This window comes from Oratosquilla oratoria, chromosome 16 (assembly GCF_046742065.1).
Source record: "Oratosquilla oratoria isolate Oo_2021 chromosome 16, ASM4674206v1, whole genome shotgun sequence".
In the NCBI taxonomy this organism is placed as follows: domain Eukaryota; kingdom Metazoa; phylum Arthropoda; class Malacostraca; order Stomatopoda; family Squillidae; genus Oratosquilla; species Oratosquilla oratoria.
The window spans coordinates 39,782,401-39,807,423 of NC_134792.1; the positions used below are offsets into that span (position 1 = coordinate 39,782,401).

At 41.0% G+C, this 25,023-nt stretch overlaps 1 protein-coding gene across 7 annotated transcripts in view; it reads left to right on the forward strand.

Moving 5' to 3' along the window:
• The window catches only part of psidin (phagocyte signaling impaired), a 95,142-nt gene that overhangs the window by 30,147 nt on the left and 39,972 nt on the right, over positions 1 to 25,023 (forward strand). For 4 of the 7 annotated variants that reach the window (XR_012967205.1, XM_076199556.1, XM_076199557.1 and 1 more), the window contains exons 2-6: positions 13,350 to 13,574; positions 14,554 to 14,747; positions 16,196 to 16,333; positions 21,876 to 22,036; positions 22,181 to 22,410. Coding sequence is in view for 6 of the 7 variants with exons in the window: in XM_076199556.1 (XP_076055671.1) it covers positions 13,350 to 13,574; positions 14,554 to 14,747; positions 16,196 to 16,333; positions 21,876 to 22,036; positions 22,181 to 22,410 (948 nt within the window). In the remaining variant the exon portion in view is untranslated. Of the gene's footprint in view, positions 1 to 9,527; positions 9,665 to 11,965; positions 12,115 to 13,349; positions 13,575 to 14,553; positions 14,748 to 16,195; positions 16,334 to 21,875; positions 22,037 to 22,180; positions 22,411 to 25,023 lie in introns of those variants that run through there. The other 3 variants (XM_076199558.1, XM_076199560.1, XM_076199561.1) reach the window with 2 other exon arrangements.

Consider the following 25,023-nt stretch of genomic DNA (forward strand, 5'->3'; position numbering starts at 1 on the left):
AGGCAGCATATATAGCATCTCAGCCTTGCCTTAATCACAGGGACGGATTCATCAAACTGTCTCAAATGTCCGGACGACTCATCCGCCGGGAGATGAGGAAACAAGCGGACTCGAGTGGCGTGGGTTAGCAGGAACGCGGACATGAACGCGTGTATATATATGTTGATTTTATGCTTATGTACTCATACTCTGAAGAAGTCCTGTTAAGGACGAAACGTCCATATATATATATATATATATATATATATATATATATATATATATATATATATATATATATATATATATATATATACATACATACATATATCAAATCAGATCAAATCAAATCAGCCATCCTGAGTCCACTGCTGAGCAAAGGTCTCCTTCATAGCATTCCTTGATTCACACGACCGCGCCATCCTCTGCCACGTCACTCCTGCAAACTTCTCAATTTCGTCTCTCCACCTTCTGTCTGGTCTCCCTCTTCCACGCTTCCCATCTCGCAGCGTCCACTCAGTAACACACTTGCTCCATCGCTCATCAGTCGTTCACACTAACTTACCTGCCCAATTCCAGTTTCTCTCTTTTACTGCTTCCACAATATCTTTCACTCTTGTCTGCTCTCTCACCCAACTTGCTCTCTTTCGGTCTCTCAGCGTTATTTCCATCATCGGTCTCTCCATTCTCCTCTGTGCTGTCCTTAGTTTTGTTTCCATTGCCATTGTTAGTTTCCAAATCTCACACCCGTAGATTATTGCTGGTAGAATGCATTGATTGTAAACTTTACTTTACAAACATAAAGGTAGAGAGGTTTTTTATTTTATTTTGTCTTTACCCAATTTGAAGTGATTTAACTAAGTTCATGAGTTAGTCAAAGTGACCTCTGTCATATATCGACAAAAGGGGATAGGAGAATATTTAGATATTTGATAATTAAATGGGAATTGGTTTCTAGTAATCCCCAAACCCCTATTCCGGTCGTATCCAGGTTCTTTCAAAGAGAGGTGATTTTTAAGTTTTATTTACAAAAATAAACAATGAACACAAATTTCTTACAAACAAAAAGTTTACTATAATGAACAATAGATTAAGAACAAGATTTGATCCTAATGGTGAAATAAAACTTGATAGAAACAAAGTTCAAAACAAATTCACGTAAAATGTCTTATGTCAATTTCAACCCTACAAACACTAGTACACATAAAAATAATACGTATAGATTAGAAATAGGAAAAACAACAGATAAAGAGAGCCAGAAAACGGACAAGCCCCGGGTGACACTCCTAAATCAATCTCCCAAGAAAAAGGTGACCGAACTAAAAATAAAAAGCCCCGAAATAAAATCACGTAAGTAGATGAAAAAGGGTGGGCAAAGAAAAAGAGATGAACATAAGTCTACGTAGACAGGTTCACCTCAAATAAAACCGATTCCACTGGAACTCGGAAAAAACCCACAAGTTTACAAAGAAAGAAAACTAAATATACGCATCCCCTTTGACAATATGGGGATGCGATGTAGACCGACTACGTCCGTCTTGACCCAAGGTAATTATCAAGGACCTGACCTCGTGTGGGTCAACTTGGACCAGGTGTGTAAGGGGGGGGGGTGACGAGACGTGCATGGCCGACCACGTATAACCATCACATGACGAAAGAAATCACGTCACACTTTGTGGTACGTGACACCTTCCCACCAAGAGAAAAATTGCGTACTTGCGCAATTTTTATACGTTTACTGGTCGCGACAACAGATCCGCCAGGACATTATCCACACCCCTTACGTGGATGACCTTGAGGTTGAAATTTTGGAGGTACAAACTCCAACGAGTAAGCCTCTGGTTCTTGGTTTTGAACGACTCAAGATATGTGAGTGGCCGGTGGTCGGTGTAGATTTTTACTTCCTCTGAAGGAGACAAATAAAAGGAAAAATGGTTTAATGAAAGAACAATGCTGAGTAACTCCTTCTCTACCGTGGCATAATTCTTTTGAGCGGGCGTGAGCTTTTTGCTGAAGTACGCTACCGGGTGATCTATTTCCTGTTCGTTCTCCTGCAGCAGGATTCCTCCAATTGCTCCATCACTTGCATCGCAAGCGAGTTTAAAACTTTTTCCAAAATCTGGAGCAACAAGAACAGGATACGAGCACAACACTTGCTTCAACCCTTGAAAGGATTTTTCGCAAGGCTCTGACCATTTGAAAGGAGTGTTTTTCTTAAGCAAATCGGTGAGTGGAAGAGTTAAATCAGCAAAATTCTTTATGTAGCGGCGATAGTAACCTACCGCCCCTAGGAACCTCCGAACCTGTCTCTTGGTGTTAGGAACTGCCATCATAGAAATTGCCTCCACTTTGGCTGACGGGGGTGACAGAACGCCCCCACCCACAATGTGCCCTAAGTAAGGGACTTGAGCTTGAGCGAAAATGCACTTTGACAAGTTAACTACGAGGTTGTTGTTGTGAAGGGCATTAAACAAGGAATCCAGCTGGTTAATATGGGCCTGCCATGTATCTGTGAAAACTAAAATGTTGTCCAAATAAACAACGACATTGTCAATGCCGGCTAACACAGAGTGCATTAACCTTTGGAAAGTGGAGAGAGAATTGCATAGTCCGAACGGTAACACTAAAGGAAGATACGTTTGACCTAAGGTTGAAAAACAGCAAATTTCCTGCGCTTTGCTTGACAGGGGAATCTGCCAAAATCCCTTTAGCAAGTCTACTTTAGACAGGTAGTTCGATGAACCTATACGCTCTATGGAAACCTCTATCCGAGGCAACGGAAAAGAATCCTTCTTAGTAATTTTATTGATTCGCCTAAAATCGATACAGAGCCTCTGGCCACCGTCCGGTTTAGGCACAAGCAAAACGGGTGAACACCACTCACTCGCACCTGGTCGAATGAGGCCCATCTGCAACATGGCGTCAATTTCCTTCTGAATCAAGGGAGCTTTATGGGGGTGCACCCTATATGGGCTTTGCTTAACCGGGGAAGCGTTACAAACATCAATGTCATGGACTACTGAGGTGGCCAAACCCGGTCGGTCTTTAAACACATTAGTGTACTTATCCATCACGGCGAGCAGCTCTCCCTTCTGCTCGTCGTTCAGGTGACCCAACCCTGTCTCGAGCACGGCTCGAGCAGCTGTGTTCTCTCCCCACGCTTCCGCGAAGGAGACCGGTAGGGGGCCGACCTCGACCTCTCCCTCGACCTTGGCTGGATTCACCGGGTTTGTGAGGCAGACGAGGGCGCCTAAAGGCTCCCCAGAGGTATGCGCGTAGTCCTTGAGCATATTAATGTGGCATAACCACTGCTTGCGGCGACGCTTCCGTGTGGCAAACACATAGTTTACTTCCCCCACCCTCTTAATTACTCGGTAAGGGCCTTGGAACTTGGCCTGAAAGGCGTTCCCTTTGAATGGCAGAAGGACTAGCACCAAGTCGCCTGGTTGGAATTCCCGGTACCTGGCTTTCTTGTCAAACCAGTGCTTCGCACGGGACTGAGACTCGTCCAAGTGCTCTGCAGCGATTTTCCAGCACTTTATCAAATTTTGCCTCATTTCCCCAATATACTCTAACAAGCTGAATTCCTTATGCTCTGACTCCAACAACCTCTGTTTAATATGACACAAGGGCCCCCTAACCTGGTGGGCAAAAATTAATTCAAATGGGCTAAAACCTGTACTCTCAGATGGCATGTCCCTAAGCACAAATTTTACAAAGTGTAAATTGTCATCCCATGAATTTTGAAACACAAGCGCATATTTGCGCAAAACACTTTTTAGAGTTTGGTGGCTTCTTTCCACTACCCCTTGAGTCTGAGGGTGATAGGGGCTCGCAACTTTGTGTTGGAAGCCAGTGGAGACTGAAAAATCTTTGAACACTTTCCCCGTGAAATAAGAGGCCCCGTCCGTCTGCACCTTGCACGGTACCCCAGACTGAGAGAAAAAGTTCATCATGTGGCGGACTATAGTCGTCGCCGTGACACTCCGCATAGGAACCGCCTCCACATACCTGGTGGCCGTGTCGACCATGGTCAGTAAATATTGGTTTCCCTTCCGTGTTTTGTCGAGTGGTCCCACGACGTCCACTTGGAGTTCTGCGAAGGGCTCCGGCAGATGTGGTATCTTCACTAAGGGGGCAGGCGGGATTCTTTTGTTGGGCGCCCCTGCCATTTGGCAGACATGGCACAGCTTGCAGTGCTGCGAGACGTCCTTCCTAATGCCTGGCCAAAAGAAGGCCCGGCTGAGCCTCTCGAAGGTTTTCCGGACGCCTAGGTGGCCCGCGAAACGTCCGTCGTGGGCCACTTCCAAGAGAGCCTTCCGGTAGGCTGTGGGGACCACGACCTGCTCCACTGATGCCCACGTTGCGTCCTCCTTAGGGTAGGTGGGCGGCAACCATCGTCGGCACAGGACTCCTTCTCGTAAGTAGAAGGTGGAGGTCGGTCTCGCCTCCTCCTCTCCGTCGCCAGCTTCCTCCAAAAGGGGTGCCAACTCCTCGTCCTCCCTCTGGGCTGCTATTAACGCCTGTCTTCCTGAAATAGACTTGTCTGCGGAAGAACTAACAAGAACACTATCATTGTGGGTGAACAGGGAGGCAATATCAACTACATCATCGGGCTGGGCGACAGTGTTCTCCTTAACGGGGCCCGGTGACCCGGGAGGTGGGTGAGTTGCTGACATCGAGCGTGTTACTGCACATAAGCTAAAAAGCTGAGGCATGGCCTCTTCTAATTTCGTTAAATCTAGAGAACCCTCCGGCTTCAACTGGAGAATCGGAGAGGGGTCTCTTCCCATTTTCTCTCCAGCTAAATCGTTCCCCAAAATCAAATCTACCCCTTCGGTCGGCAGATTAGGCAAAACAGCTACTGAAGCCACTCCCTTAAAACAATCTGTACTTACGTGCACCTTTACCAGGGGGGCGCTATTTAGACCCCCTATTGAGGAAAGCACAACACGCTCCCCAGTCTCCTCTCCTTCTACTATGCCTGCACGAATGAGGGTTTGTAGAGCCCCCGAGTCGCGTAAAACCGTGACGGGTTTCGATACCTCGCCTACTGTGACCTCACCCACCGATATAAAATTCTTGTAACCTATGTCTGGAGACTGACTGATACTCTCGCTGTTTACCACCCCGACGGACTTTACCTGTTCCTCGGGGACAACCTCAGGCTCTGGTGCCTTCGAAGATAACATCAGAGACTTAGCCTTTCCTGCCTGCATCTTTCGCCAACAATATTGTTCTACATGACCACTCTTTTTACAGTAAGAGCACTGTATATTGTTTTTACTTCTACCTACAGGAACAAGTTTAGAAGTGTCTTTGCCCTGCGAAGGAGGACCGGCCTGTCTCTTGGGCCCCGACATCCCCTTAGACTGGGATTGGCTAACCAACCCACTTCCTGGGCGATGCACATACGCGTCCTTCCGGGCCAACACATACTTGTCCGCCATCTTAGCAGCCTCCTCTAAGGTCCTAAAGTCCTTTTCCGCAAGATGTATAGCTACCTCCTTGGATATGGTCAAATAAAAATCCTCTATTAGGATAAGCTCAACTAACTCATCAAAACTCTCCGCGGCCGAGGCTCTTCTCCACTTCAAAAAGGCTTCTCGTTTAGAACGAGCTAGCTCTAAATGGCTAATCTCGGGCGTCTTTTTGCACCCGCGAAATCTCTGCCTATATGTCTCTGGCACAAGGGAATAAGCACTTAACACTTGGCGCTTCACTGCCTCATAATTCAAAGCCTCATCATCAGGAAGAGCCATATATGCTTTCAATGCCTTACCTCTAAAACTTTGTTGTAACAAAACTGTCCACATATGCCTTGGCCATTCGAGACGGATAGCTAGCCTTTCAAAGCTAGCGAAAAACTCGTCAAGGTGGTTCTCTGAAAAAGGGGGAACTAACCTAACTGCCTTATCTAGAACGAAAGATGGTTGGGGAGATCTACTTCTACTTGCCTTTATTTCCTCTGTGCGTAACTCTACTCTCCTGATTTCAAGCTCGAGTTCTAACCGGCGTACCATCACATTTCCCTCTGTCTCTTCCCTCCTTCTTTGCGACTCGTTCGACATTTCGGATTCGTTCGAGGATTCTGTTTCTAATCCTAACTGTTGGCAGACTACTGAAACTAACCCTGCCTTATTTGCCTTTTGTGAAAGGTCAAAACCGTTAAGCGCAGCTACTACTCGCAGTTCAGCAACTGAGAGTTTTTCTATCTCCTCTACAACGGGCTCCAGTGCTATGAACGCCTCTGCGTCAGAGTTACTTATAATCACTATCCTGTATTACTTTCTAAAAACAAATCGGGTTAGACAAAAGAAAATTTTACGTGAATTCTGGCAAAAGGTCGCCTACTGTCATATATCGACAAAAGGGGATAGGAGAATATTTAGATATTTGATAATTAAATGGGAATTGGTTTCTAGTAATCCCCAAACCCCTATCCCGGTCGTATCCAGGTTCTTTCAAAGAGAGGTGAATTTTAAGTTTTATTTACAAAAATAAACAATGAACACAAATTTCTTACAAACAAAAAGTTTACTATAATGAACAATAGATTAAGAACAAGATTTGATCCCAATGGTGAAATAAAACTTGATAGAAACAAAGTTCAAAACAAATTCACGTAAAATGTCTTATGTCAATTTCAACCCTACAAACACTAGTACACATAAGAATAATACGTATAGATTAGAAATAGGAAAAACAACAGATAAAGAGAGCCAGAAAACGGACAAGCCCCGGGTGACACTCCTAAATCAATCTCCCAAGAAAAAGGTGACCGAACTAAAAATAAAAAGCCCCGAAATAAAATCACGTAAGTAGATGAAAAAGGGTGGGCAAAGAAAAAGAGATGAACAAAAGTCTACGTAGACAGGTTCACCTCAAATAAAACCGATTCCACTGGAACTCGGAAAAAACCCACAAGTTTACAAAGAAAGAAAACTAAATATACGCATCCCCTTTGACAATATGGGGATGCGATGTAGACCGACTACGTCCGTCTTGACCCAAGGTAATTATCAAGGACCTGACCTCGTGTGGGTCAACTTGGACCAGGTGTGTAAGGGGGGGGGGTGACGAGACGTGCATGGCCGACCACGTATAACCATCACATGACGAAAGAAATCACGTCACACTTTGTGGTACGTGACACCTCTTATAGCATTTGTAATATTATATTTTCAATTGTAAATTGTATTTCCCTAAGTTGAATGAAATCGCCTGACGGTAGCGCGAATAAGTGGAAAAGAAGTAAAAGTCAGTGAACTAATCGAAATGGTGACAGGATGGACTTCTCTTGGTTGAATAGAATTGGCTGTTGACAGCCAAAGCAAATATGGACCCAAGGGTAACAGAAGAGTGTTTTTTCATACATCTCAAATTTTGATTTCTTGACAGGAAACAGAATATATATATATATATATATATATATATATATATATATATATATTATATATATATATATATATATATATATATATATATATATATATATATAACTATTTGTAAATAATATTCGCGGTTCAGGAGTGTTGCATAAATACACACTAGTGATCTTGCTCTAGATGCTGGTAAAGTGTTTTTATCGTACCGCCATTTTTAAAGGGTTTAAAGGGCCTACCCTCCCTCCCCCCGGCAGCCACATGCTGCGCACGACCATTGTTTACATACGTTTTGACCATATTTTACCCTATTTTTTTGCGTTTGATACACTCATAAAGTTTTCTCTTACGTCCAGCATGCACGTGAGTATGTGGTGTGAGGAAGTTCAGCCTGCACGACTGGCAGTGGTCTGAGTCTTACAAAGTAAAGGACATGTACACATTAGCTTGCCGCATTCACTAATTTGCCGTGTGAAATTCGCATCTATTTTTCAGTGAAGAGATATTTGAAGATATTAGCCATGCCTAAGCTATCCAAACGAAAGGCACACTTGCAGAAGATAAGAACGTCTACATTAGCAACTCAAGGGGAGAAAGAAAGAACCCCAGCATCAACTTTGTTATCACCACCTCCGCCACCACCACTAGTACTCCCTCCAGCAGCTCTCTCCCTTCCATCTACATCCACATCCTCAGCACCTGATCCTCTGTCGTCTACACCTATATCAGACAAGTTGTCTCTACGCAAACAACTGTTTGCTAACAAGTGGCTACAAGGATGCCTCCTTGTTGCAACACCTTGGGTTTAGAGTCTCAAACCTCACAGTGATGTCCCTGATGCAGCAAGAGCCTGTTCCAACACCAGAAAGGAAACCCAAGAAAAGAAAGAGAGCTGAATCCCAGCAATCAGACTACCTTGCTGGGTCATTCTAGACCAAGAACTCAAACTTTGCGACAAAGAGTGAGGTGGCGGCTTATGAGACCCTCACTTTGAGTGAATAATATCCTACATTGTAGGAGGGTACAAAGTGCCTGAGTTACTTGAAAGATGCAAAACCATCATGAAAATACAATGGAACCTGTTTTCAATGGGTCTTAGGAGGTCCAATGTAAAATTTAGTCAAACTAAGGGAAAAAAAAAAAAAACTTTAACCGATTTTTGCATATGAGGTCTCTATTAATAGCTAGATAAATGACAAAAAATAAAATAGAGAGTTTTTTGGCATATGTTAAATAATTTTTTTTAATAGCGTGTCAAAGTAAAAATTTTGCTTTTTTCGATAATTTTTTTTTTATGTTTTTTTTCCTCGGCGTTAAACAAAGATATTAAAAAAGCTCTCTATTTTTTTTTATATATGTAGAAGATTCTTTTGCTGTAAAATGAAAGACATCGAATAAAAATTGTAAGAGGAGATAGGATTTGAAAGAAGCCCAAAAATACGGTATTTTTCACGTTTTTTATTAAAAAATAAAAAACTACTCATCAGATCTGAATAAAACTCATGCTGTGAAGGTTTCCTCAGACCTAGATATCACACAGAAAAAATCAGCAAGATCCTTCAGAAAAAAAGATTTTGGGCGGGGGGTCCCCTTAAGACATGTGTACATCTTACACAGATGGGACTTCCGCATCTTTAAAAGAATGAAAATTGTATCAAATAATTCTTTGGGAAGTGCCTTCAGATACAATTATCTATTTTGGCTAATGCTAAATTATCTTATTCAATAGGAAGAAACTAGAGTTGCCCTTACGAAATTTAGTTTCAATAGATGATGCAGGTCTACAGTAACGAGCAGTTTTATATTGTATAGAATTTTTACTTTAGATACGCAAATTTCCATCAATCGGATAATAGTAGATAACATGTATGCTCTGTAGAACTATAACCAATGAGAAAAACTTATTCTAGGCATAGTAGAGGGATGTAAGTATAATAAAAATGTATTGGTATTTTATAATTCTTACATATATTTTCATATTTGTTATATGAAAAAGTTTAGGTGTTATTCATATTCAAAAATTGTATTTGTTGACATCGAACCTGAAAAATGAATACTCTTCAAAAACACCTGACTGTAGCTTTGCGCAAACACCTGTTTTTGTGCAATATGTGCCATATTTGTCATAATTTGGTACGGTTATATACAAAAGATAATATATAAGCACATAATTTATGTTTATATTACATAAGGTACATAAATTAAAAAAGTTAGTAATTGTCAAGGAACCCAAACAAACATGGCCGGCAAGGCGCATGTAGACGATTCAGTTAGTGAAAGAAGGTTACGGCCAATTTATGGTACGTCTGTTAAATAAATTTAAGTGTATGGGCCTACAGAGTTTAAACGATATATGTATATAATGTTACCAGAGTTGTTAGTGCGCTTTGTCAGTTCATTTGGAGGACAATGATAAACTGGGGATTCCGTTTCCCATACTTTGTAGTGCAGGATAACCTACAAAAATATATTGATAAATATTTTTATTCTAGCAACACTTATTGTTTATTTCTATTGTTATAGCGTTCCGACGATTGACATATTTTTCAAATGTGAATGAACGAAGAGATACAGGGAAAAGACTGTGCAATAGAGTTACTTTAACTTTGAAACAACGCGAGTGAATAAAATAGTGTTGTGATATACACAATATTCAGGTGAAGTTTCACTATTATACACTTAAGAGGGTTTACAAGAAATATGAAGACAGCTTCAGTGAACTTGGAATGGTTGTAGTGAAGTAATGTTGTAGCAACAGTGAGAGATCTGTTGGACTTGTGTTTTAAATCATGGTCACTGGTGTATTTTTTGAGTTTTGTATGTAGAACATATTCAAATAAGAAAATTCCATATAAAAGTGTTGTAAGATTGACATGGGTTCTTTGAATTGTTATTCCAGTAATAGCCTTAAATTAATTGCCTTATAGAAGTCATTTGATGTATTTACTAGTATGTATGTAAGTTCAGTTATAATTAGATTATTATCATTATGCAAAAGGGATAGTGGTGCATGAAAGGCTGATTAAATTATGTAGTAAACCAAATGTGTAGTGGCTATGTCATAAGTGAAGTGTAACTGTTTGTCATGTTTGACATTGTTACTTGTAAGCAGTCACATATTTTACAGGGTTACTTAGTGACTCCTCTCCAGACCAGAGCCTTGTTACCTTGTAGCATTCTTTAATGTTTAGGAACTAGTCTTCATCCAGAAGAGAATGCTGATTGATTTTATCTTCTACAAGCCCGTTTTTCTGCTACCCTGCTCAGATCTTTCCTGTACCAATTTCATTGGCCTACCCTCTTTGGTATAATATTGTCCTACATGATAGAAAAACTGGTTATGTTATTAGTGATGAAATAATACTAACATCAAGGGGAATGACAATAGGTACCTGTAAGCTGGATGTCAGAGATAATTATTTCTCTCCTGTCTGTCTTCAGAACCTGTCAGCATCTTCATTTCTATCTTGGTCTCTAAATTGGGCCTAGGCTCGCTCGCTCTATCATCTTTTGTATTTCCCCAACCTTTTCATACAAGGAGAGCTGATAAACAGTGATATCATCCCTCCTAATACTATACGAAGGTGATATAGAAGTAAAATACATACGTACATACATACATACATATACCAAAGGCTTTTTCCCCCTTACAAGGGAAGTAGCCAGAAAACAAAGGCATAAAAACCACTCCCACCCATTCCATCCCCAACATACTCCACTCCCCTCCACCCTCTTCCCCTCTTATCTTGGTACCTGGAAAACAGGTCATCCTTGCATCTTAGCCACTGCCCTGGGTTAGAAGTAGTGTCACTAGATGTAGCACATCCACAGCAAGGCTGCTTCATTATATCGGCACTCCCCCTCTCTTTCCCCACATGCAGAAAAGGGGAAGATGGGGGAGAAATCCCTTCAGGTTGCGTCAATTTATTTCTCACACATACTCCCCCACTACCCATCCCCCACCCACTCCCCTGCATGCATCACTGCATCATCCATACACAACCATTCTTCGTTCACCCCTATCTACTGTCCTCTCCCGTCCTTTCACAACATACATAGAAGTAGTCCCATAATATTAATACACAGACAGTAGTCCAGTGTTTCTTCCCAGAGAGATCTGTGACATTGCTGGAGGAGTGTTGTCAGCTGCTGTGGCGCTGCAGGTTACCAAAGAGTGAAACTCGAGGCAGCAATTATTATTAAGATTGCCCTTGTTTCAGAAGATATTTTTATTTTTGGGTTCATCCATAGTATTAGCTATCTAGCTAGTTTTTTATGAGTGGATAAGCACATGATTCCTTGGGCTTGGGATGCAAAGTGGTTGGGGACAATGAGCAGTGCCACACCCCTTCCCAGGTAGAGTCAGGGAGTAAGTAGGTTTTAAAACAAGGTAGAATCCCTGGAGAAAGTGCTCTATGTTGTACTGTAATGACCTACTAAAGGTGATTTCAGAGTTCAGGTCTGGAGTAGACTAGGTCATTGTGTCATATCTGGAAGTTTATGTTAGATACTGGAATGATTATTACACACAGTAATGCTCTTAAGCAAATATAGTTTAAAATAGCAAGAAATATCATATATAGGTTATATACTTGCTGGCTAAGTGGGTTAGATTGTCACTACTTACAGCAGAGGTTGAGGTGACAGCAGTTTGACCCCTGCCACCAGTAAATTGGACCAAGAGCATGGCTCATTAAATTCCATGCTACAAAATCCTCTGTAAGGGTTACCATCCTAGCCTCCAAATAGGGTGAGTTTTTCAACGTTAAACTGAATCTTGAATCACATATACATGTAGGTAAATAAGTATTGGTGCATTGCAGTTGTTACTAATTTCTCTGTTTAAGGGATTATTTGGTTTGAGATCATGAAATCCCATGTTCAGGGCTAAGATAGTGTCTTACAAAAAGACTCTGGTTTAGGCAGTTGGGGACCATGCTTACAGTGGATGCCAACTTAACCTATGCACAATGACCAGGATTCAAACCCATGGGCTTGAACTCCCTAGTGGCTGCCAGCCACATGCATTACCACTGGGCTATGGTGGACCCTTAGTATATGTATTGTAGGAATGATTTTGAGTAACTTGATTAGTGTTATTTGTTTAGTACGCATCAATAATCAATTCAAATTATGTGGTGAAATGTTTATCTTGAATGATCAGGCATACAAGTCATTGCCCAATGGCACCTGTATTTAAACAACATTAGAAAAATTTATTTATGTTTATGTGATTACTAAATGTTATGTAATTACTAAATTTTTGTGTGCATACTAAGGAGTACCTAGAAGCGGTTTTATTTTCACTATTCTTTCAGTTGTGAGAAACCTCCACTCCTCAAAGGGTAAGAGGCTTTTGCAATTAACCCATTACAAAGTGTCCTCACCTACGAGTTTTAATTTGGCTAATACCAGGCAATTTAATTTATTTACTTTGTTTATTTAGATATTTATTTTTGAGTAGGGGAGCTGTAGGGTGTGAATATTTTTGCACAGGGAGAAAGGTATTTGAAATTCTTGGAAAGTAGAATTGGATTGTGAAGCTATGTTCAAGATTTGGTCATGTCATGATGAAATGTGTCTGTCTTCATTTCTTCAGATTTAGTAAGCTGTAAACTTTGAAATAACATTTTATTCTCGTAAATCAGGGGTTCTCTACCTGGGGTTTGAGAATCCCCTGGTGGTTATGGGATGGTTTACAGGGTTACTTAGATGAATAGCAAAAGATTCATTCCTGCATGATTAGTATCACTATACATTGTTTTTAATGTTTATGGTTAACTGATGGATAAAATCACTACAATTTGAACCATTTGATATCCATTGCAGTGTGATTGTATGCTTGATTAGTCTTAATATATTACCATTCTTGGTTCTGTGTCAGGTGAATAGGGGTATGGGCGATGGTCTGATGACTCTTGGGGTGCATAATGGGAAAACGTTTGAGAAGCCCTGTCCTAAAATAATGTACTAATTTGTTGACAGATTGGCTGGACTCAGGGAACAATAAAAAGGCTCTACAGGAGGCTGACAAAGTACTCAAGAAACAGCCCAACTTCCTTTGTGCAAAAGTCCTCAAGGGTTTGGCCCTCCTTAGACTTGGTCGTAATGCTGAGTGTGAACATATTCTTGCGTCGGTGGTCGGGGAAATTCCAACAGATGAAGCAACGTTACAAGCAATCACTATATGTTACAGAGAAATGCATCAGCGTAAGTGTTTGTGCTATGTTTACAAGACTAGGTAGAAAGACATTTTCATAAGATCTTCACTAATCTAATTTTAACACTGAAAAATTAGTTATATTTTATACATTTATTAGAAAGGCCATATGTATTTAGATCTTAATGTTAACCTTTTAGATATAATAGTGGTCAAGATCTGGGAAACTAATTGGAAAAATAAGTGAGTTATTGAACTTGGTCACAAGCAGATATATGGTTAAAGTTTGAATGTGTACAGTGGTGCCTTGGAATTGAACATAATTTGTTCTGGAAGGCTGTTCGAATTCTAAAACATTTGAATTTGAAGACAATAACTGAAATTCCTAGGAAATAACTGAAAATAACACAGGAAATCACAGAAGCTTTCACTACCACTTCAAGAATGAAACTAAGCACCCAGAAAGTGTGGGTAGAGGAACAACACAAACACATAAACATATGCAAGAGACATCTAGAACAATCAACAATTTGTTTGAATTTAGAAACATTGTACTTTGGGGGCAAAATTTCCTTTAATTTTTCTTTAGAATACAAAGTTTTTTGAGTTTTGGGGCATTCAAATTCTGGGGGTACCACAGTTGTTTTTTGTTGTAATATATCTGACCAGATTTGATTGGAAGGAAAGTTAGATGGCATTTCATGTAGTTGTAACATAAATTAACTTTAGATTCAGTATTCAAGATAATTTTTTTTATTTATAAAATTGAACCCTAAAAGGGGTGCTGGTGTAGTATTGGATAAGCTTTGTATTTCAGTTATTATATGAAATCATGTAGTTACTTTCAACAAATTTGTTCTTGTAGCAGATTGATGTACATTCATGTTTTCAATTTTTTTTAGTCAGCTATTACATCTTGACGAAGAAATGTGCGAAAGAAATGATTTAGCTGATCAGAGGGAATTCTAGTTAGATTATGAGGTTAGAATTGCAGTACAATTTATGCTAAAATATAATTACTCTCTTCAGCGGAACAAATTTGTAGAGTTTATGAAAATGCCGTGAAGGTGGACCCAAACAATGAGGAACTCCTCTCACACCTCTTCATGGCACATGTCCGTGTTGGGGAATACAAGAAGCAGCAGCAGGCAGCCATGCAACTTTACAAGTTGAAACCCAAGAACCCATACTACTTCTGGGCAGTCACTAGTATTGTCATGCAGGTAAGAAGAGTTTTGTGGAATGTCAGCTTAGAATTGTGTTGGTCATGTAGGTCTTGATGATGAGATGCAATCTTTGCATGGTCCTAACAAGAAGGAGTGAAAGGAATGTATATGATGGGAATGGAAAGGGTGGAGATTGTTCCTCTCCAGTGCTTAACCTTACTTTGTAGGTAATGGTAGATAAAAAAAAAAAAGAAGTGAAAATGTTTGGATAATAACAATTAACTCGAGTTTAACTTCTAACTTAGACAAATGATGGCTAGTTCGTTTGGGCAGCCCAAAACAGTCCTTAGTATTGGCTGCATGGTACCATACAGTCAAAACTCCAGAATAAGGTTTGTCTTATTGTAATTGATTATTATTACTGGTGCTTTATCTTTTGTTGTTTATAAGATATTTTGTTTTCATACTGTACATATTGGGTACTGTGCTGTGAATTGGGCCTTTTTTAGAGGATAGATACCAGCCCATTGGAACCATACCTTGGAGTGGAGGTGTGGATTTTTTATCCTCTCTGGATGCTGGTTGGACGGTTAGTTCCATACTGGGCTGTGCCCTTAAGAGAATGGTTGTCCTTATCCCATTATTTCAGTGTCACCTTTCAAAGGCATCAGTTATACTGCAGAATAAGAAACAGAAATATATAGGGATACTTTAACCCCTTCCATACGGTGCCGCACACGTAGGCGTCATGGGGAGCGAGTGTATTCGCGAGGCTGCCATATCGGCGTCTTGATTATATTTATTGTAGTCGCCCCTCCATAATGACATTCTTTCTAATTCTTTTGTAATCGCATTTTCTATGGTTATCAAAATTCACGGGTGAAGAGAGAACGATCGATATAAGCGGTGACTATATTTTATGATGCGAGTATTATTACGACACGTCGTACGGCTGGCATTGGTTGCTGCCACCGAGATCTAAGTCCATGACGCCTACGTGTGCGGCACCGTATGGAAGGGGTTAATTGTTGAAAGCTATTATGCAGTTGAATAAGCAGAAATGCCTATGTGTTGATAGATGCAACCCATTGGGGACCAATGACAGGTACACATGTGTGATGGTCCCATGAGACAGACAGCAAAGCTACCCATTTTCAGAACCCATCAACCCCCTCATCTCCATTATGAGAGGCAGCCCTGAGGGTCAGATACATGGTCCCTGGGGTGAGCTCTGGATCTGTCTCTTAATTTCAGCTCTATTTCTTACACTGTTTCACAAATGTTGGCCTAACAACTGGCAGCTGCCCTCCTCTTCCTACAACTTTTAGCTGGTGACAGAAACAGTCCCAAACAGATAAACACAGGCAACATTCCAAGGTTTCTTCCCAGAGAGATCTGTGTGAGGTTCTGAGGACTCACTAGCTCCTGCAAGTTTTCCACTTAATGAAACTTGCAGCAATTGATTGATTGCAACTTTTTCTTATATGTGTATGGTATCTTTAAAGGCTCACAAATCGAATGATGCCATGGCTCAGAAAGTAAGTTTACCATTGGCTGAGAAGATGGTAGCCAAGTTTGTAGCAGAAGGGAAGATCGAAGTAGAAGCAGAAGTCCTCCTCTACCTCCATATTTTGGAAATGCAGGTTAGTAATTACTTGTAGGTAAGTAGCAAAACATTCTTGTATTTTACTATATATATATATTTATCTATTTATATTATTTTATTATTATTATTATTATTATTATTATTATTATTATTATTATTATTTTTTTTTTTTTTCAATTTCACACTATAGCGGTGGACTCATAGAATTAGTACAAAATATGCATACTTAACAAGGGCTTTTTCACCCCTTACAAGGGAGGTAACCAAAAGTCAAAAGGCATAATTCCACTCCAATCCATTTTGTCCCCACACACTCCAATCCCATTCACCACCCCTCCCTCCCTCCCTCTTTTCTTGGCTTCTCCTGGATGATGTATCATCCCTGCATCTTGCCCACTGCCCTGGGTCAGAAGCAATGTAGCAAGACACAGCACATCCACAGTGAGGCTGCTTCATTTAATCAGTGACCCCCCTCTCCATCCCCTCATGCAGAAAAAGAGAAGACCGGGAGAAATCCCTTTGGGCTTCATCAAAGTATCATTCACACATACTTCCTAACCTGCCCACTCCCTTCCATGCATCACAGCATCATCCATACACAACCATTCTCCACTCACCCTATCATCTGTCTTCTGCAAAAAAAAAAAAAGCGAAGTACAAAATGTAGATATGACAAAAAAGGATAGAGTGAGAGATGTAGATCTGAGGCAGAACAGGGGTGGGAAGGGAGTTGTTGAATAGGGTAGAAGAGAGTACTGAAGTGGTTTGGTTATATGGAGAAAATGAGGAATGTCTTGAAAAGAAAATGGAAAGAAGAGAAGAAGTGGATGGAATAAGCTTGAGAGGAAGACTGAGATAGATGGATATGGTGAAAGGAGCTCTTGGATGAATGTGTGTCATTCAATTGGTTCATTGCCTCAGCTCTCTCATGCTGGGGATGCAGCCACTGGTTCAGACCATAACTCACTTAATGAAAGTGATTTTGTGCTGCTGTGTAGAAAGAAAGTGGATGGTAGTGAGTTGGAAGTAAGTCTTAAAGGGGAGAGGCAGGAGGAAGTGGATAGCTTTAGGTATTTCAGATTGCATGTGGCAGGAAAGAGAAGAATGGAGGGAGTAAAAGTAGCAATGACTGCAACAGCACTGTAGGAGAGAGGCCAAATGCAGAGTATGCTGCCCTGCTGGGCGAAATGTTAAATATATTGGATCCCATACTCTGCGTTTGGCCTCTCTCCTACAAAGAATGGAGAGGTAAAGTTAAATTGTAGATTGAGAGAAGCAAATAAATACCTCATGGGATTAAAAAGTGTTATGAGAAATAGGTATCTGATGCAAAGAGGAGATTGTATGAAAGGGTGATTTTGCTTACACCTTTGTATGGGTCAGAGACTTGGCATTTAAGTTAGGGAGAGAGGTAAAGTTTGAATGTGTCTGAGAAGTATGGTAGGGGTTACTAGATTGGATAGAGTGAGAAATGAGGACATGAGGAGGAGAGAGGGAGTGGAAAAGATATGAGAGATAGGGCTGATGAAAGAGTATTGGGATGGTTTGGACACATGGAAAAAATGAGTGAAGAAAGATTAGTAAAAGGTGTGGAAGACAGAAGTAGAGGGAGTGAATTTGAGGGAATGACCAAGGATGAGATGGATAGATGGGGTGAAGGGGGCATTGGACAAGAGGAGAATGTCTTTTGAGGAAGGAAGGGAGAAGGCAGGAGATAGGGATGAGTGGAGAGTGGCTGTGTATAGGTGATACTATAGTGCAAGGAAGGAAGGGGTAGGGGATGGGCGGGTATGGGGTGCTTATGTGTGAATGATGTTTTGACATAGCCTAAAGGAATTTCTCTCCATTTTCTCTTTTTCTGCATGATGGGATGGAAAGGGGGGGGGGGAGATTGCCAATTAAGTGAAGCAACCTTGCTGCGATGTACTGTGTCTTGCTGCATTACTTCTGACCCAGGGCAGTGGGTGGAATATATGGATGACCCATCATCCATGAGGAGCTAAGATGAGAGGGAGGAGGGGGTGATGGAGGGAAGTTGAATGGGTGGAGTAGAAACATGCCTTTGACTTGGCTACCTCCCTTATAAGGGGGAAAAAGTTCTCAGTATATAGATAGTCTAGAAAGAATAAATGTAGAAGTGTCAGGCAAATAAGGAAGAGAGAGCGCATAAGATAGGAGTTAATAGAGGGAGATTGTGAGTGGATCAAGGGATGTTCTTATCTGTTTCATAATTAAAGTGGATGAGGAAGGGTGTCATATAATGAAATACATACATACATATACCAAGGCTTTTTCCCCCTTACAAGGGAGGTAGCCAAAAAGGGAAAGGCATAAAAACACTCCCACCCATTTCATCCCTACATACACTCCACACCCCTCCCACCCTCCCTCTCATCTGAGCACCTCCTGGATGACGGGTCATCCCTGCACCCAGCCCACCGCCCAGGGTCAGAAACAGTGTCGCAAGACACAGCACAACCACAGCAAGGCCGCTTCAATTAATCGGCGACCCTTCTCCGTCCCCCCTTGCATATAAGGAGAGGACGGAGAGAAATCCCTTCGGGCTGCGTCAAAATTTACTCACACATACTACCCCACCCCCACCCCCCTGCCCATTCCTCCTCATGCAATCACAACATCATCCATATACAACCATTCTCCACTCACCTCTGTCTTCCGTCCTCTCCCTTCCTTCCTCAACAGACATTCCCCTCTTCCCCAAAGCCCCCTTCACCCCATCCATCCACCTCATCCTAGGACGTCCCCTCATGTTCACTCCCTCCACATCTGCCTTCCATACCTCTTTTACTAGTCTTTCTTCACTCATTCTTTCCATGTGTCCAAACCATCCTAATATTCTTTCATCAACCCTATCTCCCAAATCCTTTTTCACCCCTGTTCTCCTCACCTCCTCATTTCTCACTCTATCCAGCCTAGTAACCCCCACCATACTTCTCAAACACATTCAAACTCCTTCTCTCTTCTTCTCTTATGTTCCACGTTTCTGCCCCATACAGTGCTGTTGGCACAATCACTCCTTCATACAGTCTCCTCTTCGCATCCATTCCCAAATGTCTATTCCTCATTACACTCTTTAATCCACCAGGGCATTTACTCGCTTCTCTCAATCTACATTCTACCTCCACCTTCACTCCACCTTCTCCTGCTACACTTGCACCCAAGTATCTAAAACTATCCACTTCCTCCAGTCGCTCTCCCTTAATGTTCACTTCCAGTCTACTGCCACTTTCACCCCTTGTACATCTCATCACCTTACTTTTACCTACATTTATCTTTAGCTTTCTTCTATCACATACTCTCCCAAACTCTGCCACCAGCTTCCTCAATCCCTCCTCTGACCCTGCCACAAGCGCAGTGTCGTCCGCAAACAACAGCTGGCTCACCTCCCACTTTTCTCCATTTTCTTTAACCATCTCCAATCCCTGACCCACTACCCTAGCATTCACCTCTCGCACCACCCCATCCATGTATAAGTTGAACAGCCAGGGCGACATAACGCATCCTTGACGAAGTCCCACCTTTACTTCAAACCACTCACTCTCTCCATTTCTAATCCTGACACAAGCTCTACTACTCTCATAAAAACTCTTGACAGCTCCCAGAAGCTTTCCTCCTATCCCATAAATCTGCATAACCTCCCACAGTGCCTTTCTGTCTACCCTATCATAAGCCTTTTCCAGATCCATAAAAGCCCAAAAAACATCCTTCCCCTTTCCTATAGCTTTCTCACATATCTGTCTTACCACAAAGATCTGATCTACACAACCTCTACCTGTCCTAAATCCACACTGTTCCTCACCAATTACTCCTTCTGTTCCTCTCCTAATCCTCTCAATTAAGATCCTCCCATAAGCCTTCCCTACTACACTTAACAGGCTAATCCCTCTGAAACTACTACATTCACACTTGTCCCCTTTTCCCTTGTAAAGAGGAACTATACAGGCACTTCTCCAGTCCTCCGGTACTCTACCCTCTCTCCAGCAAACATTAGATAACCTCACCAACCAGTCCACCATCACTGAACCTCCCTTTTTCAGACATTCTGCATGGCATCCATCCAGACCAGGTGCCTTACCTGCTTTCATCATCTTTACAACTGCCTTCACCTCATCCTTCCTTATTTCTCCTCCATTCTCCTCACTCATCACTCTCATTTTCTTCGCATTTCCCACTGCAGCTATCTTTCCTTCCCTATCCTCCTTCACATTTAGCAACTCCCTAAAATATTCTGCCCATCTTCCCCTTACTGCCATCTCTTCCATTATCATCTCTCCATCTGTACCTTTTACCTTTTCTTCTCTACTTGATTCGCCTCCTCTTCCTCTCTTTATTTCTTCTTTCCAAAACATCTTTTTATTACTTTTTATATTTTTTTATTTTTTATATTTTTATATTTTATATTTTTTATTTTTTATATTTAAAAAAAATATATATATATAATGAAATGGTGGTGGTAAATCAGGTCCTGCTTTGGAAAAGTTGTGCCTTGCTGCATTGCTTTTGACTGGCCAAAGTATTGTAGCATTGAGTTCTTCATCCCCAAGGTGCCTGAAATGGGAGTGGTGGTTGAATAGATTTTATTGGTTTTATTTGTGCATGATGTGGGTGTGTGGTCTGATACTGCTACTCCCACTATAGGGAGAGGGCATTGGTATATCTATATAGTTATTGTTTATTTGGATGTACTGTGTCTTGTTGCATTGCTTATGACCAAGTGCAATGGGCAAGATTCAGGGATGACCCATCATCCAGGAGGAGCCAAGAAAAGGGGGAGGGAGTGGTGGTGAATGGGAGTGGAGTGGGTGGGACTGGAATTATGCCTTTTGATTTTGGCTACCTCCCTTGTAAGGGGAAAGAAGCCCTTTGTATATGTATTATTTATTCATTATTATTATTATTAAGAGGTGTGGAAGGCAGAGGTGGAGGGAGTGAACATGTGGGGACATCTAAGGATTAGATGGATGGATGGGGTAAAAGGGGCATTGGGAAAGAGGGGAATGTCTGTTCAGTAAGGGAGGGAGAAGACAGAAGATGGTGTGAGTAGAGAATGGTTGTGTATAATTGATGCTGTGTTAAATGGAAGGGACTGGATGGGGAATGGGAGGGTTGAGGAAGAATGTGTGAATGATATTTTGATGCAGCCCGAAGGGATTTCTCCCCATCTTCTCTTTTTCTGCATGAGGGGATGGAGAGGGGGGTTGCTGATTAAATGAAGTGGCCTTGCTATGGATGTGCTGTGTCTTGCTACATTGCTTCAGACCCAGGTCAATGGATGAGATGCAGGGAGGGGGGGTGAATGGGAGTGGAGTATGTGGGGATGAAATGGGTGGGAATAGATTTGTGCATTTGACTTTGGCTACCTCTCTTGTAAAGGGGAAAAAGCCCTTGGTATATGTATATATATATATATTATTATTATTATACTTTACTTGGGTGGGAATAATTTTATGCCTTTTTCTTTTTGGCTACCTCCCTTATAAGGGGGAAAAAGCCTTGGTATATGTATGTATGTATTATTATTTTATTTATTCATTAATTGATTAATTTATTTATTTCAGGAAAAATATGCAGAGGCACAGGAAGTGTTAAATGGACCTTTAGCCTCAAAAATTTTACATCAACCTCAAAATTTTATAGCTTTGAAAAGAGGGCTCTATTATAGTAAATTAAAAGATTGGGAAAATATGCACCAAGTGTACAAAACCCTTATAAAGGAAGAGTGAGTATGGTCGTTTCCTATTAGAAATTTTTTTTTTGGTGAACATAGAATCTTCATGATAATTTTTTTTCATACAAGAAAATCACATTGTACAGAGGCAGAAGCTGTAAGTGTAGTATCTCATGGTTCACTTTTCCTTTAAAGGCCAGATAACTGGAATCACTATATAGAATTTGTTGGAGCTGCCATGGAGTTGGCTGCCCAGGACGCAGATAGCAACTCCTTAGAAGAAGAAACTGCAAAGTTCCTAGAAGAAGTTAGAGAAACGGAAGTTACCAATGATAGCAAAAATAGAGGACCTCACTTTGCTCTCTTGCAGCTGGCCTTAGCTCTTAGCGAAAGAGGAAGGTCACACAGAATAGAAGAATTATGTGGTAACTAGTTTTCTGTGCACGTTGGTTTGTTCATTAATAGATATGTCATTCTCTCAGCCCATGAATTGCTTATGATTTTAGTATCACAATTTTTACACATTTCAGCCAGGGAACAACAGTAGGTACTTGTTAGTGGCGGTCCTGGAAGATGGATGATGTAAATAAATTATCTCCCTGTAGCCGGTCTTCAAAACCTATCAACATCTTCACCTCTGCCTGCTAAGATCCCTTACTCTTAACTTTGACAATTTTCCCTCAACATTTTTAATTAAGTGAGATGACAAGTAGTGACTACACCCCTCCTCCTCCTCCTCCGCCTCCTCTTCTTCCTCCTCCTGGCACCAAGTGACAGAAAGACTGATCCACACTAATATAACGTAGACAGATGTCAGATTTCCTCCTCAAGAGATCCATGGGAAGGGCTGACAGGTGTTGCTGGCTACTGTGGGGCTGCAGGTTTCCAATTAGTGAAACTTGTGGCAACATTTATTATTATTACAAGGGAAGCTCACCAGCTGAGCGGGTTAGGGCGTCGTTACTTGCGGTGAAGGTTGAGGGGATGGCGGTTCGAATTCTGCCACCAGCGAAGTTGAACCAAGGGCATGGTTCATTAAATTCCACGCTGCAAAGTCCTCTGTGAGAGGCACTGTCCTAGCCTTCCAATGGGGGGTGGGGGAGTTTGTGACATTAAACCAAATCATATCACATTTCAGAAAAATGAGGTTTTTGAAAAATGTTATAGGAAGGGATGGGAGTGGGTGTGTGCTGTGGCTGGCTACGTCCCTTGTAAAGGAGAAGAGGACCCTGGTATATACTGTAGATAGATGATAGGTACTGTAAGAATGGATAGAGTGAGAAATTGGAGGTGAAGTAGAGAACAGGGGTGGAAAGGGTGAGGAAAGACAAATTAAAGGAGTGTGGAATGCAGGAGTGGATGAAGTGGACTTAAGAGGAAGGCAGAGAATTAGATAGATGGGTAGGATGAAAACGGCTCTGGATACACATGGGATGTGTGTTGAACAGGGAAGAGAGTGGGCAAAAGTTAAAAGTGAATGGAGGAAGGGATGATGTGCTCTGAAGGGATGTTCTCATTTGCTTCATTAGTTATTAGTTATTTTGAATGGATGAAGAAGAGTGGGAATGCTACTTGGAGCAGTGGGGGTAAACCAGCTCCATCCGTTGGTTCATGTTGTGGAAGAGCTGTGCCTTACTTCATTATTTTAGACCCAAGCAGTGTGACATGGGACAGGGACATCACTTCACACAAGATGTTGAGTATTTTGTCAACAATAACCATCATTCCTATCCTTGGAAAAGATATTGCACTGAAGTAGTATTTACCTAGTTGTAATATACGGGAGGGGAGCTATGCTCGTGGTGACCCGTCTTTGTATCTCTCCGCATCAAGTTTTATCTTAAAATCTTGTATAGTGTTAGCACATACTGTTTTGTTGTCTAATTTGTTCCATATATTTATCGCTCTGTGTGGGAAACTGTTCCTTTTCAAGTTTTTTCTATAACTATCCTTTTTCAATTTTTTTCCGTGTCCTCTTGTTTTACCGTTGTCCCACATTAATAGGTCGTTCCTGTCTAAAACTTCCATTCCTTTCATTATTCTGTAGATAGTTAGCAAATCTCCTCTTTCTCTTCTTTGTTCCAGAGTTGGTAGGTTCAATTTGGATAGTCTTTGCTCATATGTTAGTTCGGCGAGTGTCGGTGCTAGTTTTGTTGTCGCTCTTTGTAATCTTTCTAGTTTCTTAATATTCTTTTTGGTACTGGGTGTCCAAAGTGATGCTGCGTACTCGAGTTTTGGTCTTATTAGTGTAGTAAGTATTTTCCTTATCATTTCTTCGTCCATATAGGTAAATGCCACTTTGATTGCTTTCCGTTTCATGTCCTTTCCAATCATCACTCCAAGATCTTTTTCATAGTTTGTTTTATTTATTTTTTCTAGAGGTAGTGAAGGAGGATCGCATAACAGAGATAATAGAAGTTTTAAGTAAATATATATATATTTTTATTTTATTTATTATTATTATTATTATTATTATTATTTTTTGAGGGAAAATTAGTCTTCAATATGAAAATAATGCAGAGTGACTTGGTTTATAGGGATGTCAATCTCTTACCAAACTCATTCTCTGCCCACCTCTACACTTCTTAATATACATTTTTGTAACACCTGGCATATTTTTCACACTTCATCTCAACACGTTCACTCTCCTTTTCTGCCACTCTTAAATTCCAAGTCTCTTCTTCATACAGTGCTTTGAGTATAATCGCATTTGTATACAACCTTCATAGCACTCCTGAGAGGGGCATTCAGTGGAGTTTAATGTATATGCAATGGGTGTGTACTTTGACTTAGTCACTCCTTTATAAGGGTTAGGGCAAAGGGCTTTAGTATGTATGTATTGTTACTTTTTTAAGATTATAGGGTGATGAACATAAATGTAAATATGTTTTCGATATAATTTCATGGTTAAAGTAAAAAAGAATGTGTGTCTCTTCAGATATCCTCAATGATGTTGCTTATCCCTGACTACCATGAGGTTAAGAAGCATCCAGTTGTCAGATATGGTCAACATCTGTCACTGGACAAAATCCCAAAAA